Genomic DNA, 17,532 nt, shown 5'->3' with positions numbered 1-17,532 from the left:
CAATAGTAGAACAATACCAGTAGCTGCTAAATACCAGTAGACACACCTCCATTTATCTACATCAGATAGTCTTGAGAAAATGAAATCTGTATCACTTACTTTTCGTTGCTTTACAGAATCCAGTTTTACCAACCAATATGATGCCACTTTTGTTTTATGATGCTTCCAATTATCCATTATCTGTAGTCATTGCAAAACACAAGATAAAAAAAATGTGCATAGAAACAATCGAAATCTGGCATTTCATTTACAGACATTCCTAATGCTTAAAAAGTGTGCGTATTTAAGACGCCTGTGAAAAGTTTCCTCTAAGAGAAATAGAAAAGATTTGCAAATTTATATGGGGGAACATTTGTAATTAATCCTACCATCTTTTCTACCTGATTTTGAAAGTCCTACACTACAAAGCAGAAAGAAGCTCGTCTTGACTGACACAGTTGTGATTCCTTCAGTACAGCAATAAGAGTTCAATAACACATAACTGTTTATCTAATCAAATAATTTTTTTGCTTCATAAAGGACATTAGACATATTTTGAAAACAATTCATTCAAAATTTCTATAAATAATCATGTGAACTGCAATACTGTGAATGAGAAATATTCTTCTTTTATGATGTCTGTTAACAAAATAGCTTGAGCTATTAACATAAAATTTTCATTTTTTCTTTCTATTGTATTCTAGACCTATGACAAGTTCTGCCTAACTGACAACTAATATACAATTACCTGTTTCCTTCCATGATGAAATATTATTTACCAACAAAAACTGGTTAAAGCTGTAAGAGAATTCTGCAATAAGAAAGTGCATTTATAATCATGCTACTGTTGTATTAAAAAGCACCACTAGATGGAGTGCATATACAAACGCACATGCTCCCATATATAAACAAACACACACACACTCCCCATTTCTGAGAGAGAAAATTTAATGAAGGATTTTATTTCTACTTCTAGGAAGAAGAAACTAAACATGCTACTTATGAATGCTGTCTCCTAGAATGACCTAAATCATCCATCAATACAGGACAATACAATTCCTTTCCACTGTGATGTAGTCACACAGGTTACTGGAGACATAATCAACACATTTCTATGATTTTGAAAGTTTGCAGAACAAAGGGCATTTCCAACTGCATAATAAATTAGTTTGATGAATTCTAACACACCATGGACTGTGCTTACTACATCAGAATACAGGTGTTAATTTAAATGACCAGATCCCTCTATATTTTTACTAGATTGAGAAAAGAACTTCTCTGTTTTCTTCTTTCACAAGCTGATGTTAGTTTCTTTGCACTAGATATTTACAAGGTATTTAAATACCATATATTTTTTGCTTATATATCTGTATATTAGGCATTGCTTATTAATTCCACTTTAGATCAGGGATTGTTTCACATTTCTTTGAGGTGATGAGGCTCAGAGCGATGTTGGATATGAGAAAGCACAAGCTGACAGACTAGAAGAGCCAAAAAGTATGAATGGTGTTCCTTATGACCACAAGCTTCCAGCATACTGTTTTGAGTTCTCCAGTATGCCTATTCAAGAGCAAATTAAACACATCAGGATCTCCACTAACAGTATCAGATGAAATATAAACTGTTAATGAATTGTAACATTATTCTTAGCTTACTTAAAAGTTTTAACTTTCTACACAATGAAAAACTGTATTTTCCTAACCTTTCTGATTGTTTCTCATATATTTTATAGAGACATAAGAATGTTTTCAGTGCTGCTCTTTTAAGCTCAGAAAGCATGCAAAGCTCCAAGCTTTTGAAATCTTTTCAATTATCCTGAGTTATGGAAGTTTTAAGGCCACAGGAGCTCATGAATCATAAATTGAACTTTCTACTTTCCTTCATTTTAGTGGCTTAAACACTACCTAGCTTGTAATTCTTCTTTCTTATTTATAGATACTTACATCTTCTATAATTAATTCTGATTCTTCGTCTGTTTTGCCTGGGAACTTCATTCTCATGTCATTGAAAATGAGCAGAGTCTCTTTTGTCAGAGCAACTTCTTGCTCTTTCGTTTTCTGTTGCAGCAAAGACTCATTCTAAAAATATGAAATAGAGGAAAAAATCCAGGTGTGCTATTAGATCACATAATGGGAACAAAGATGCTTCCTTGAGAAATAAATAAATAAATAAAAACTCTAAACAGGGTGGTATAAAATGCATTTATAAAGTGTAGAAATGTAATATCTAATACATACCTAATATACTCAAGTATGCTTTGCACATTAATCCATCAGGGTTACTTTTAGTTGTCAAGAAATGCAAGAAAACCAGCGTTTGAATGCATGTTTGTTTGAAAAAAGATAAGCTAATATATATTCGATATTCATGATGCCCACCATTTAAAATATAAACTTGAAATGCAGACAACAAATTTGGAAATTAAACTCAATATAATGAACAGAAATTATTAATAATAATAAACTTCATTTCAGTTCTGCACTGTGACAAATTTGATTTACAGTTTAACAGAAAATGCCAATTATATGAGAAGTAAGGACATTTTGCTCCAATTCTGGTGAGTGGGGTTCACACGTTGCTTTCAATATTTCAGGGTACTGTTTAAAATATCAGTGTTTTTCGTGCCAATAGCAACTTGAACCCATAGAGTACCTAGATAAGACCATCTCTGGAGGATTTGGGGTTTGCTTTTTAAAATCTAGAACGTAGTTAGAAGTATTTCTGATCCTTTTTCTTTACTTTTGCATACTTTTGTCCGTGCAAAAGTAAGTGGGCTTAATTTTAAGTGTTTTTTTTTTTCCAAGAATGAAATTCAAAATTTTTAGGCATTTCTAAATCTTTGTACCTTGTAAGAACGACATTACTTAAGGATACTTTTGCTTAAGTAGATGAAGAATATTTTCAAACATAACAAAATATTTTGATAGAATAATATAGCTGAAATGATAAGGTAGCAAATATTTACAAATCCACTTTTGATTATAACTGCTATAAAATAAGTCTGTAATTCCCAAATGTAAATCATAGAACCACACGGGTTGGAAGGCACCTTAAAGATCATCTGGTTCCAATCCCCTGCCCTGGGCAGGGACACCTCACACCAGACCAGGTTGCCCAAAGCCTCATTCAGCCTGTCCTTGAACATTTCCAGGGATGGGGCATTCACTGCTTCTCTGGACAACCTGTTCCAGTCCCTCTCCACCCTCATAGTAAAGAATTTCTTTCAAATGTCTAATCTAAATCTACCCTCTTTTCAGTTAAAAATTATTACCCCTTGTCCTATCACTACACTCCCAGATAAGAGTCCCTCCCCAGCTTTCTTGTAGGCCCCCTTTAGGTACTGCCAGGCTGCTACAAGGTCTCCCCAGAGCCTTCTCTTCTCCAGGATGAACAACCCCAACTCCCTCAGCCTGTCTTCATAGGGGAGGTGCTCCAGCCTCTGATAATCTCTGTGTCCCCTCTGTGTCCCACCTCTGGACATCCTCCAATATGTCCATGTCCTTACGCTGGGGGCCCCAGAGCCCAATGCGTTACTCCAGGTTGGGTCTCATCAGATGGCTCATTCTAAACTTAGTTTCCATGCCTTTAGTATATTTGGATCTTACCAGCCTCCAAAAATGGCAATATACTCCTTTTTTGCTTGCCCAAAGGATTGAAAAACTAATACTTTAGCATGCACAAATTATTTCTTCTTAGTAAGTTATAGTTTATCAATTTCAATTTTATTCTAGCAGTAATATATAGTATATTATTCTTAGTTGCAAAAATAATTATGAACAGAGTTCCATTCACAATACAGTGCTAAATTATGAGTAGTTCTTATCAATTTTGTAAGTAATTTTATTCACATTATTTTAAGAAACATGACCCAAGCTCTATCACCCAACATAATTGATCTGCATATCAAGATCACTTCTGTAGTACAGCTTTCTCAATGAAAAAGTAAGTATGGTTTCTTACTAATGTTAATTTAAGTGAGCAGCCCATTTTTAATGTCATACGGTAAGAGACTGGTTTTAATCTTTCAGTAATTTGTATTGGATATAGAGTTAATGTGAGTAGAAAAATCTATATTAAGTCTGTCTCATTAAACTCTCGGAATACATCTTGATGATGAAAGGGTACTTTTTAAACTTGAGAAAGCTAAAGTGATAAAAAATACCTTTAACATGTTGTGGTGAAGACACAATCTTAATGTCTTCCCAATTCTATTAGCTGACTTTAAAGATGGAAAACCATGTTAAGGAGTATTTTGCAAGATGTCAGCACACAATTTTAAAAGGGTTCTTTTTCATCATTTAGACAAAGCCTCACAGGCAAAACAGACAATGTGTGTTCTACCGGATAAAAATGATGATTAGAGATCATAAATACTATGAAGCACGTTAATTAGCATTACAAAAGGATTTCTCACAGTCAAAACTCAACACAGTGGAGAAAGGCTGCAAGTGTGGGTTAGAAGTGCCAATTTGTTTTGCCCTCTATCCAGATTAATTATTTGGGTGATGAAATATACGGGTCAGCCACCAAAGGACGAATTGAAACACACTGGCATGAACACTCAATACAATACTGAATTAGGCTGGATACAGATCCAGCAAACACCGCCTGGGGGTAAGTGGATGTGTGGTCCACCATGGAATGACAGAAGCAATGTCTGGGTTATGAAGGAGATATCAAAGAATATGACAGTCTGGTCACAACAAGAAAAAAATATAAAAGGTATATTCCAGAAATATACCGGTAAAGTGTTAAAGTACACAGATTCTAAACAGCTAAAAATCTTTATTTAATATGATTTTTTTTTCTATTAATTACTTAGTTGGACTACATAAATCTAAATGTTTGCCTGCCTCAGGGACAGGCTTCAAAATGGAAGTAGGTTTACCTTCACTTAAAAAAATAAAAAAGGCTTCTGACACTGTTATTGCAACAGCAAGTCAGTAAATCTTAAGGAAGACAAGGAACTGCCTATAGATTTTAAATTGTTAACTCTGGAAGCAGAGCTCTGCAGCAGTGGTACAGTTTATTTGAATTAGGTACAGCAGGCTGCAAAGTAATTACGTCTTCAATGAAGAGCCATACAAAATCTTACTAATGTTTTAATCTGATACAATGCATTTATCCTAGGAGTATACACTGTTTTTCAAGTACTGATGTGTTTTTGTCACTTAAAATTTGGAAGGTAGGCAGATCATTATTCCAGAACCAGAAGTCCCCAAATAAACCACAGAAACTTTTTAAGTGGTTCATGCTAAAGTAATAACTTTCTACCTTTAAAACAGAAACAAACAAAAAAACTGTCTAGGAAAGAGGGTTTCTAAGCCACAAAAGCTCTACCTACAATTTCCATTTTCATAAAATGTACTATCTGTATAGCTGCACCAGAAACACTGGAAGATCACAGCTAGCACTCACTGTAAAACATGTAGGGATCTTACAATCCTGAGTTTCTGTTAAAATAGAATCAATTGTATATAGTACATCAGGATTTTTGACATTGTAAAAATTATTAATGCATTTATAAAGCTTTAGAGAAATGGAACACTTTTTGAATGTAACTGCTTTGCTAACTCACCCCCGAAGAATTCATAGTTCCCAGGCTGGATGTCTGAGAGACTCTGGATGAAGATGGGCTGCAATTTAAAGAACGAGACCTATTCACTGAGGATGCACGCTGGATTTGCAGAGATGCTTTGGCCGAGAAGGGACGTTGCTCATGTGACTGCATATTCGATATTGAACGAGGGCAGCTTACAGAACGCCTTATTGGACCTGCAGATGATGTGGAGGGTGAGTATGATGGAGATTTTATATTTTTAATTGAAGGTTTCCAGTTCATTCTACCTGCAGACAAATTAAAGGAATGATGTAATTACTTATTAGTCTTTTTACACCCATTTTTCAGTCTGTGTAACTAACAACACATATGACTATCACATTTACATCCGTTGTACAATAACTTACATTGACTAACAATTTTATATGCAGTAGTCATTCATGTCAGATCCTCTAATAACACATATGTTATATACTCTATAAGAACATTTATTTCTCCCTCATAGTCAGCTTTAATCAGGTAGACTCCAATCCATGCATCCGATTTGAGACAGAGTACATATTCCCTATGGGTCAAAAAGCATGTGGCTACTACATTAGTCTTCTTGACTAGAAGAATATGGAAGAAAGAGAAAATGTAGGTGAAGGAACACATATTTGTAGACCTGGTCTAACTCATCTGCTCCTGCACAGCTGTAAGGTTTTTTTAATTCAGCCTCCTGCTAAATAAAGGACGCTCCTATGAAAAATAAAACGTTAGAAGTATTTGTGTAATTAAATGATGAAATTCTATGAGACAATACACCTCTAAAAAAAAAAAAAAAGAGCATATTATATCTACCATGTTCAACAGAACACAGTCACACTAACACTCTGCAGTAAGCAAGAAAACATCTCATCAGAAACATATATATACAGATGTATTTCTGTATCCCTTCTATATTCCAGCAAATTCAAGCTTAATGAAACTTTATTTGACAAGGAAAAAATAACAATCTTATAAAAAAAAAAATCTGAGTAAATTCACACCATTTTCAACTGTAATCCAGATATGTTTTTTCCCTTTGACATTCTTGTCAAAAACAATCATTTTTTTTTCCTTTTTTGTTTTTTTAATTATTTTAGAAAAGATTTTAAAGAAGATTAAATGAACAAACCACTGTTTAACTCTGAGTTATGACTGTTGATATATTCTGAAATACTCAAGCATTCTATATAATTCACCATGTAAGACCTGACTTAGAAATGGGGTAACTTAACTTACCTGATCGTTCCAAGGATTTATATTTATTTTCTTCCAGATCATATGATACTTTATTCTCTTTTTTTTCATTATGATCTTCCTTTTCAGTTTCTTCTCCAGACTCTGACATACTGCTACCACTATCACAGCTGCTATCACTATCGTAGTTCTTAAGTTTTCTTAAGGGCTGTGCACTTTCTGGCATAGAATACAAGGGCTAAAGCAAAATAAATAAATGCAAAAAAATAAATTCCTTTATAATCCCAAAAGAACGCTTTACTATCACACTATGTCTCTGATTCAGGGAGGTTCATTTGTAAATATTTAGACTGTCCCAAATTTTTAAGTACCTTATTAAACTAATGACACAATAATTCCAAACTTTCTCATACAAGTATCAGCATAATATAGTAAGGTGAAAATGTTAGTTTATTTCAAGTAGGATTTACACTACCTGATATACATTATAGTTTAAAACAGTGAATCAAATTATACAGAACACTATTTGCAATCAGTTGCAATCCATAACTGATATTCGCAATAACTGAAGCTGTGCTGTAACAGTGATCCCTGTGAAGTAATCATCAGGGAACTTCGTCTGGTACACTTCTGAAACAGAAAGCGATTAATCCACATCCTGTAGAAGGCAGAATCTGGAGGGATATAGCAAGCTATGATAGGCGTCTTTGATATCCCATATGTACATGGGATTCAGTCTCATTAGGTAATTAATCTCATGCTATTACCGAGAGTAATGTAAGATAAAAAGCAAAAAGTAGGAGACAGAGAAACTGATGCAAGAACAGAAATGACAATTTTTTTTTCTTACATCAACAATGAGACAGACAAATAAAATACAGTGTCCACCGTTATATCTATCAACCTAAGAGGTCTCATATGGTAACTTTTTTTTCCTAAGTTTTCATTGTAATTGAAGTAATTGTCAGCTGTAAGAAGCTACGGTAATGGCTTCATCTTCCTAGTTGTCTAATGAAAAGCAATTAAATCTCCCATTAAAAAAATACTGTAATTTCTGAACATATTTTGGATCAGTATGAAATAGAAGAAACTCTGAAGATGAATTTAAATTGCCTCATTATTTTAATATAATATAATGCACAAAGATTTACTGTGAAGGGCGATATTTTACAAATAAACATATGCTACCTAAACTTCTACTCCAGGCAAAGAAGGAACGAGATTTCTCCCACTAACTTAACAGTGATAGCATGGTTATGCAAGCACAAGCTGTCAAACTGGATAAGGACGAGTTAAAGAAGTATATTCCACTGTGGAGAGCCCTGGCAATTGTTCAAATTACAAAAATAGTATTTTGATGTCTATCTACCTGCCAAAAGGACAAATTAAGGTGCCTCAACACTTACTGCTTTCTCAAAACTAGGTATCCCAGTCCTGAAATGGTACATATCATGGAGAAATAATATATTGATTAGACATTCCGGATGAGTTATACATGAAATAATGAATATTTTCAATTAAAAATCACAGGGGTTTTAAAGTAGATCTTATTTCCTCTTATCATATGCATGTTTCTAACACTTTATACAATAAACAATAAGAACAGACTGACTAAGACTTTGCATCAATTAACCAAGAAGAATAAAAAGAAAAGTCAAAGAAATTACAGAAAGCAACGATGACAAATAATAGCCAGATCTGGGTTTAAACTGACCACTTAGAAGTTTAATATTCAATTGCTTAGCAATTCTAATCACCTTGATTTTCCCCTTATGCTAATCTCGTTTTTGTTTGATTAGACTCATCTGATTTTATATAAGAAGAATAAAATAAAAGTAATTACTCATTTCCTCTAAAATACCTATGTTATTTTATTTCCTTACTTCTTTTTCCCACACAAAGAACCAGTGCAATGTAATACACATGGGAGAGTAAACCTTACAGTGTGCAAGTATAAGGTGCCCTCTAGAGGCTACAAATAAACCAGACATTTCCAGAAATAATTTCTGTTTAAGTAGAATTCAGTAATATTTTACTTGCAGACAAAAATTGCCTCCAAGCAAATATGGAATTGTTTTTACATGCAAAATTTATTTACACAAACACACGCCCTCTACCCCTCAAATATATGTATGTGTATGGAGGAGGATCGAGAGGAAAACGCTCTTCTCTCTTCTTATTTTTCCAGCTACTCTGCACAGAGTCCTAAGTGTTAATTCTTCCAAGGAAGAGAGTGTGCCTACGGCAAAGCATCTGACTTCCTAAACAGTAGCCTCTGTCAGCGGGCCAGCCACTAAAGGTTAAATGAGGGCGGCATGTTATGACCTTCCCAAACAACCTTTCATTTAACAGGACTTGAGGTGAAATGTACTGGTTTGTTTTGTCTATCAGATCTTGCATGTGTTACTTTTTGGATACCCTAATGGATCTTTATTTGTAGTATTTCATGCTTACAAAAGATTAGTTTTACTACTAGATTACTCTTTTACCTGATAGATTGACAGGCAATAGTAAATTCTATTGCTTACCTCACCAGATTTATATAGAGACAGATACTAGACACCATGTATATCATAGTAGACCTTTACAAAGAGGTAGCCAATCAAATGCATATTATTACCTATATTCACCTTACTCCTTACAGGAAAGAGGTGATACTCTTTTGGTGCAAGATACAAGGACCATCCGAAACAGACATCTGTATTTCGAAGGGAGTGCAACTAGGGAAGTCCCCAGTCACATGCCTTCACTGTGTGTATGGCTTAAAGGATTGAGAAATATACCAGGACCCTAAAAAAAAGATGCAGGAATGCATATCCTGTACAGCATGAAGTCTGCACACTGCAAAGAAAAGAAACAACCTCCTTCAATAAGCTAGTTTCATTTCCCTCTCATTTGATCTCATAAATTTTAAGGCAAAAAGTGGGAATTCTGCAATATGCAGAATTTTTTCTCTCTCCCATTAATGCAAACAATGTTGATCTGATCGAACAGCTTCTAAGCTACAGAATCTATTTGTCTACTATAAAAGAAGACCATATCATATAATCTCCGTCAGAAATTGAGACTTCAACTTAAAACTAAAAGAAGTTTTTCAGTTTGAGTTCAGTAGTCTATTAAATGTTTATGGCCTCCAGCTTGGAAATGGCTTCTGTGCAAACAGTGTAGAGCTTATTATAGATCATCTATGTGTGCATACAGTCAACCAGATAGATGCTCTTTGAGGGCTGTTGGGAAAAGACAGGCTTCTGGAAAAAGGAAAAATGCAACTGGGATGTTAAAGTTGAATTAAGTGACCCCATTTTAAAGAACTGAAAACCAAGCCTCAAGGAAAACAATCCCTGAAGAATGTGGGTTGAGTGTGTTGCCAGGGTGGACCGGATGGGGTTTTGTTTTTTCCATTTTTTTGTGTTTTTTGTTTGTTTGTTTGTTTTGTTTTGTTGTATTTAAATGAGTCCACAACTGTTAAAGCACTGGCTCACAAAACTCAAGAATGGATACACCAATTATCTTTCCAGTATGCACACCTGTATAAAGACGTAGCTCCACGGATTCTTGCACACATATTTAGTAGCCCTGCAAGCCCGGGACAATTGTCAGCATTCATTTTGTAAGGAAATTCACCTGTTCCAAGATTTGTATACCATGTTCTCAGAAACGAAAAATGCTGTAAAAAAATTTATGTGCATACTTAAACAAATCTATCAGAGGTCAGGAACTTAAAAGCAGGCTCCTCTAAGCAGACTTGACCTAAAATGTTTGCAGGATATAGTAAACATGCCTCTTTCAGCCAAGCCCAAACTATTCATCTTTACCGTCTTGCAGAGAGACACATTGTATTTAAGGCAAAGACTCACATGAACTATGTGCACAAGCAGAAAGTATTAGGCTAAAAATAATGTACATTCACTTTAAAATCAAATTTTGGATATGAAACAGGCTCCAAGATATATCGTATGACCTTTTTAGCTAGTAAGCAAGCTGCAGATACATCATAATCATAATTAATCTTTTGAGCTTCCTTAGTGCCTTTTATCCCATGATCTCAAAATTCCTTAGTAGCACTAATCGATTAAAGATCAAAGCATTCTTCTGAGATAATCTATGGATATAAAAGATCATTTCAAACACTGAAATGAAGCAGTCTCTTGTAGAACAGCTGTTGCCATGCACACCAATTCCTCAAAACAGCTTAGAGAGGAAAGGAATCCCATATCCAGTTAAAATTTTAATGGGATTTAGCTGGACAAAAGGTAATTATGCTTCTCTTCATACTTAAAAAACAAAAAACAAGCTAATGGCAATATGAGAAACAAAACTTCCGCCAGAATCAGCTAACTAAACTGCTCATTTAAAATTCTCAGACTACCTCTTTTTGGAGTAGAATTTAAAAAAATATGGTGTCTGAAAGTAAAATACCTTAGGTCCTCGCTGCCTGGTACATTTTCCCATTAGTTTTTCATCATCTATTTCACATTGCTCCAGAAGATCCAAAATGTCCTCCTCCTAGCAACAGGAATTTCAATATGATTAATTCAAAGCAAGGCATTATCCTATTCGTCCGAAGTTCAAGAGCCAACTGGTAGGAATTTGAAATTACTTTGATTATTAATTCCTAAAATAAGACTATGAATGCCTCCAAAGGAGGATATAACAGTATTTCTTCTGATGCATGCATCTCTGCCATCATCAAAAAATCAAAAGGTAAAATCAAGTCCTAACATTTATTAAAGTCTGAAGAAAGGGCTGAACAAAAGATTCCTGCAAAACTGGTGAATGATGCCAATTACAAAGATGGGAAATTATTTCTTAGATTTCAAATTAAATCACATTATTGGGTTATTTTAAATATAGCAATTCTCCTGCTTTCTATCTCTGACTACATAAATATGCAATCAGGCAGAATTTTTGGATTCCTTAAACTAGCGGAGCTGGTTTTAAGATATCGCTCATTCCAGTCTGTACAAGTGGATGAATAGGCTGGGGACATTACTGGAGGAAAAAGGAGGCAATTACCAGCTCATAAGCAGTTTCTGCCAACCTCTGGTTTGGCCAGGGGTAAGGCTGAGGATCAGGGAAATTGAAAAGCAGCTTAAAGCCAGCTAGCCTGTCTCCACCCTGGGTCCATTGCAGTTCATCCAGATTCAAGGATCTGGCCCACAAGCTGCACAAAGAATAATAATAAAATGATGGAAACATTATCAAATGCTATTTATTAGCCATCACACATTATCGTGAAACTAATATGCAAGGTCATAAATTCCAAGATAAATAACTTAAAGCCAATTTCTGTGCTTCAGTACCTTCATTCTTGTTAAAGGGTTATTCATTTCCCGCTGAAGTGAAGCTGCTCTCCCAGCAAGAAATGTCTGGAAAGCAGTGGCTAACAAACTCTCATACTTTTCAAGTAATGTTTTATCATCAGGAGGGTAAATTCGCCTGTTGGGGAAAAAAAATGAAATTGAGTTTAAGTGGAAGATAGAAGCTGAGTTCCTTATCAAATAGGAACAGAAGTAATGCAGCTAATTCAGAGCCTTCTGTAATGCATATTACATAATAATTATAGATTGAATACATATCATATCATGAAACATTCACTCTGAACAATGCTCTCTAAATCTAGACTTAACTCAGTGAACACATACGTGGTTTAAACCAACAATTAGCCAAAAAGAAATGCAATCAGGTCATTCCTGAGTTGTACGCAAACACAGCTTTGCAATACTCTGAAATTTCAGGGGAGTCTGAACAGTACATCCAGGTGTAAAAGATTCATGAACTATTAACAAAATATTGCTTGTAAAATTCAGTGCCACAGAATAATTTTTATTAGCAGTGAAAGGACACAAAACAGTGAAAATCTGAACAATTGCTTTGAGTAAATGGACATGACATACATTAAAGATTGAATATGTACTGCACTTGAATGTTAAATCTTCAACAACGAAAAAGGAGGAAGTACATGTTGTAAGAATTTATTTATTTTTTCCTGGTACGTGGACATACAGGGTGACTCTGATTTTCCATTACAGCAGCTATGCTATTATTCTCTAAAATCACAGGGAAGAAGATTATGACCATCTAAGAAACAGGACTCAGTGATTTATTCATGCTCATCAAGTAACAATGGGCTTTGAAGAAAACCACTCCAATCTATGCGATGAATGCCTGAAACAGTCAGAAATGGTGGAGATGGGAGACTAATTTCTAACTTATTGTAATAAGTTAATTCTGACTGCACTGTGTAAAACATAGGTACCATTTATATATTAACTGACATTGTGACTTGTATGTTTGGTTTGTTGTTTGTTTTTGTGGGGTTTTTTTGTGAACTTTTTACAAGGCTCTCCCTCCTTTTCCTTTTCAGTCTTTTCTTTCTTGAAAAGGTATCTTTCATTATGATTTTGTCACAATAGAAAAAGGTTGAAAATGATCCTATTCAACTCACAGCAGTTCTACAACAACCTGAAGGTGGCTCCAGTTCACATACATATACAAACTCTAATCTAGTTGCAGTCAACACTGTTTAATGGTGTTGATTCTACTGCTGAAAAAGTACCGTAGAATAATTACTTTAAAGAAAGGATATTCAAATATATGTAGAAATAAACTACAGCTAAAGGCTATTTCAAAGACATATACATATTTTTCAGTTCCTCATAAATTTACAACTGCTTGAAAGCATTTGAAAGCATCCTATTCTGAACACCACAGAATCCTAATGAAATCAATAGGTTAGCTGTACTTGCAGACAGACACTTGACTAAGCTACTTGATGAATCGACATCCATAGGCATAGTGCCTACATCTAAACCTACTGAGGCTGATGGAAAAAAACTGTTCATAGGATTAGGATTCAAAAGCTGTGTAGACATAAAGGTTTCTCTGGAAGTGCTTTGCAGGAAGCACTAATCCATACAGCAATACTAGGACCCAAAATTTCCATGATTCTATGGCAGTACCTGAGACAACCTAGTCCTGCTCTGCAGAAGGACATCACAAGGAGAAAGTACTGCAGAATGCTTAGATGAAATCTGTATCTCTAGCCAAAATTCCTTTACTTCACAGGCTCTGCTGATTCTTCAGCCTTTTTGCAAACATGTGGTATTAAGAAAACACACAGCTGTTCTGCCTATTTACATCTGCACATTTCTCATGAAATGACACTTTTTACAGAGAAAAAAATAAACATGTTTGCATTTTATTGATTTAGATCGACCAAAAGGCAAATAAAGAGAACATTTGGCTCACATTCATTCCGCAACTGAATTAGCAACCTGAAACAGGGTCAGTTAAAAAGTTAGACTTTAAAGTTATAGAAAAACCAAGACGTATTTAAGCATCATGTTTCTCTTTCTTCTAGTCCAACTAATATGAAAATAACTGCTTCATTGTGTTGTTTTTGATATACTGGTTCAGCTCTATATATGTCAAGAAAGAATGTAATTAAAACTGGGAATGTTACAAACAAACAGTCTCTGTTAGCAAAATGTTAATTCATCAAAAAAGGAAAAAAAAAAAAGCAAATCTGTGTGTTTAAATAAGGAGTTTACTGGGAAGTATAGAACATCTGCTCAAAAAGCAGAGAAGAAGAACAGCAGTAAAGATATTCTGACTAATTCAGAATGAAAGATAGAAACCCAGACCTCCTACATCCTGGATGAATGTTGTAAAGATTGGGTGAATGTTCCCAACATCTCTTCTCAGCAGTACCCTGCACCCTTTCACCAAATACCCATTGGCCTCGCTTTCACTTCTCATTGAAGCTAATGTCAAGAAATAAAGTAAAAACATCAAAAAAATTATTGTTTTCTGGCCAATGCCATTTATAACCAACAAGTTAAAACAACCTTTTGAACATATTTTACCACAAAAACTGAAGATATTTAATTTTAAGTCTACTGAGATCCAAAATCAAAGTGTAGAAATAGGAATATAGTATTTCAAATGCCATTACCAAATGTAAGGTTTCTGAAGCATCACAGAGAACATTCAGATTTGATTTTTCATTCTCTGTACAATAATGCAGGAATATTAACACCACAGTATTGTCCTCCACCCCAGAGAAAAGAACTGTCATACGTGATTATAGAACTGAACGTGAACAATCACATCTTTCAAGCGAAACTCTTGCATAAACACTAGAGTGATTGATGCCATTTAAATTCTTAAGTGCATACAAAAATTTGGAATCAGAAAACGTGCTATCTGAAAAAAATCATACTGCCTGGTTTACATGATACATTTTCTATAAATGCCTACTCATTTTTGTCATACATGTATCATGTACCACAAGTACTTGTTTCCAATATTCCTAATCAAAGCACTGAATTCTTCCCACCAATACAGTCAATACAGTTACCTGTAGTTCCCCATGTGCCTATTTTCATGCTCTTCTTTGGAAATCTGTTTACGGACTTGTGCAAGTCTTTCCTTCTACAAATCAAGAAAGTAAGACAATTAGAACAAAGAGAGCATAAGCCATGGGCAAGAAATAGCGCTTTTTCATCCTACCAGTTCTTCTTTTCTCCTTTCCAGTGTGTGGCGCTGCTTTTCCCAATCTGAGGAACCTGGCAACAGTTTTTTCATTGAGCCTTGACCATACAGTCTTTTTTGAGCTTCAGCTTTCTGTTGGGCTAAGTTTCTCCTTTTATCACTTGTCCTGAAACACAAATATATCATAAGGCATGTCAATCCAAAGAGAAGTATTCCTCAGGAAAAATTAGGAAAAGATTTCTTTATGCTGCTGAATATGTTAAAGACCTTTTATAATGAAATATATTGCAAAATATATCTAGCACATTCATTCCCATAGGCCCTCACATAATGCAGGTTTTGATAGCTACATAACAGTATGAGGAGTTCAGACATCAATTTTCAGAACTCAAATTGGTGCGTCAAGATCTACTGTATTAAGCATCTTAAACTGACACAATGCAACTGAGATATACTTTCATCTGAAGTAAATCATTTGTAACTTTCAGTCAGTCATGTGGTTTACAACATACAAATTAGTAGTCAAATGCTCATTAAGATATTTTTTTTTTAGTATTAACTTTTATGGCTACAATATCTTCACACGTTAAGTTGTACTATAATCATTCTGTACTATAATTTAATGTACAAATATGGTTGCAGCTATCTTCCTGAAGTTTAGATTTTCTCCAGCATATCCCAACTACCAGGCTTTCTTATAGAGCAGTATAGCTTTTGATTGTGTATTAAACTATTGCCAGAGCAAATTTCCTACAACTGCACTCACATTCTCACTTAGAGACCTGTTTGAGAAACCATTTAAAAGGCATGAAAATGACTTATCACTTCATTTTTGGCAAGCACAAATAAAAATTAAATTTGGATTAATTTCAATAGCAAAACTGACAGCAATGGAAGCATTTACTTTTTTTAAATATGAAGGTGGAAAAAAATGTTTTCATGTTCTACTAGTCCAATGCAGAGAATAAATAAATAAGTTCACACACAAAACCAAACAACACATTTAAAGCCAGAAGGAGAGCCAGACTGAAAAAAAGAGGACAAGTTTACCGTATGTTGAGGAGCTTTAATGCATTTAGAAGAACACCCTTTTTTACATCGTAGTCTATTTTTTGATCAGTTCCAAAGCTTGGAGCACGATTAATCTGAAAAAAATGAGATGCATAATACTCAGGAATGTTCAGCTTCAATGGACATGCATCTATTGTAACAGGCTTTGGAGAAACCATTCTTTCACACATAGCAAAGAGCTAGATGATACATGTTGAGAAGCTCATTTTGGTTTGTATTTTTTAAATAATTAGAGCATTAAACGTCACAGATACTAAGGAGTGAGGAGATGTACCTTTCAGCCACCAACTTACCCAGTCACAATGAACATGATTCAAGTACTGGCACTGTAAATTCAGCCTAATGTATTTTTGGTTGCTGAGACAAGAAATTTACCAGGAAAATGCTGCTAAACACATTATAGCCATCTATTTGCCATACTGTAGGAGTCCAGTACAGGAAGAGTTAAACTCTTTCTTAGATCCCAGTCTGACATCAATTTTGAATACAGTTCTTCTCTGAAAAGTGGCTTGTAAGAACAGAAAGTTCTAATTCAAGGCCTTCTCAAGTACATTTAAATAACTATTCTGATATGCTTTAAAGCAAAACCTTGAGATCTAACTTATTAAATCAGTACATAGTAAGAAAACACAAAACAAATAACTGTATCAGTAACAAAAACTTACAACCTAAGTATAGGACAAGATTATGTTACTATAAACAGAGAAACAAGGTAAATGAGTCTGGGAATCAATGAGACTAAATCACACACTTAACAGCCTCCACCAACTATCACCTAACCACAGCCAAGCTTTGCAGCACCTGCAGGAGAACGACTTACAGGAAAGTTTTGATAGAGGATGAAGTAAATGCATCAGCATCTCCAGGAACGCCCTCCAGCCTTGTGTAAAAATTTATACATGAGCAATGAGTGCTAATAAGAGGCAGAAATCATGCTGACTGTGAATGAGCAGTGCTGGCTAGGAAGGGACAGACATTAAAGAGCTTCAGAAGTGGAAACTAATGCCTTGTACCTCATGCAAATAAAAAGTGGGATCCAATGTAGAGCTTTATGTTTCAGTCCAACAAATACTTGAATACATAAAAAGCTCGCTGAACTGAAAACAGAGATGTAAAATCAAGCCCCAGCTCCTTATTTAGGAGAAATGTTAGATATTGAACAATATGATATTCTGTATCGAATTTTTGACTCCATAGTAACATAC

The 17,532-nt window shown here is 34.7% G+C and overlaps 1 protein-coding gene across 10 annotated transcripts in view; it reads right to left on the bottom strand.

Moving 5' to 3' along the window:
• Positions 1 to 17,532, bottom strand: part of TTLL7 (tubulin tyrosine ligase like 7) — a 72,540-nt gene that overhangs the window by 15,101 nt on the left and 39,907 nt on the right. For 9 of the 10 annotated variants that reach the window (XR_004777300.2, XM_035537963.2, XM_035537968.2 and 6 more), the window contains 9 exons: positions 16,307 to 16,401; positions 15,275 to 15,422; positions 15,123 to 15,196; positions 12,064 to 12,199; positions 11,180 to 11,266; positions 6,803 to 6,998; positions 5,558 to 5,826; positions 1,923 to 2,057; positions 100 to 180 (listed from right to left, as the gene is read on the bottom strand). Coding sequence is in view for 9 of the 10 variants with exons in the window: in XM_035537963.2 (XP_035393856.1) it covers positions 100 to 180; positions 1,923 to 2,057; positions 5,558 to 5,826; positions 6,803 to 6,998; positions 11,180 to 11,266; positions 12,064 to 12,199; positions 15,123 to 15,196; positions 15,275 to 15,422; positions 16,307 to 16,401 (1,221 nt within the window). In the remaining variant the exon portion in view is untranslated. The remainder of the gene's footprint in view (positions 1 to 99; positions 181 to 1,922; positions 2,058 to 5,557; positions 5,827 to 6,802; positions 6,999 to 11,179; positions 11,267 to 12,063; positions 12,200 to 15,122; positions 15,197 to 15,274; positions 15,423 to 16,306; positions 16,402 to 17,532) is intronic. The other variant, XM_035537970.2, reaches the window with a different exon arrangement.

The sequence above is a fragment of the Cygnus atratus genome, chromosome 8 (assembly GCF_013377495.2).
Source record: "Cygnus atratus isolate AKBS03 ecotype Queensland, Australia chromosome 8, CAtr_DNAZoo_HiC_assembly, whole genome shotgun sequence".
NCBI lineage: Eukaryota > Metazoa > Chordata > Aves > Anseriformes > Anatidae > Cygnus > Cygnus atratus.
Note: the sequence above shows the minus strand (reverse complement) of the source record. Positions and strands in the feature narration are given on the sequence as shown.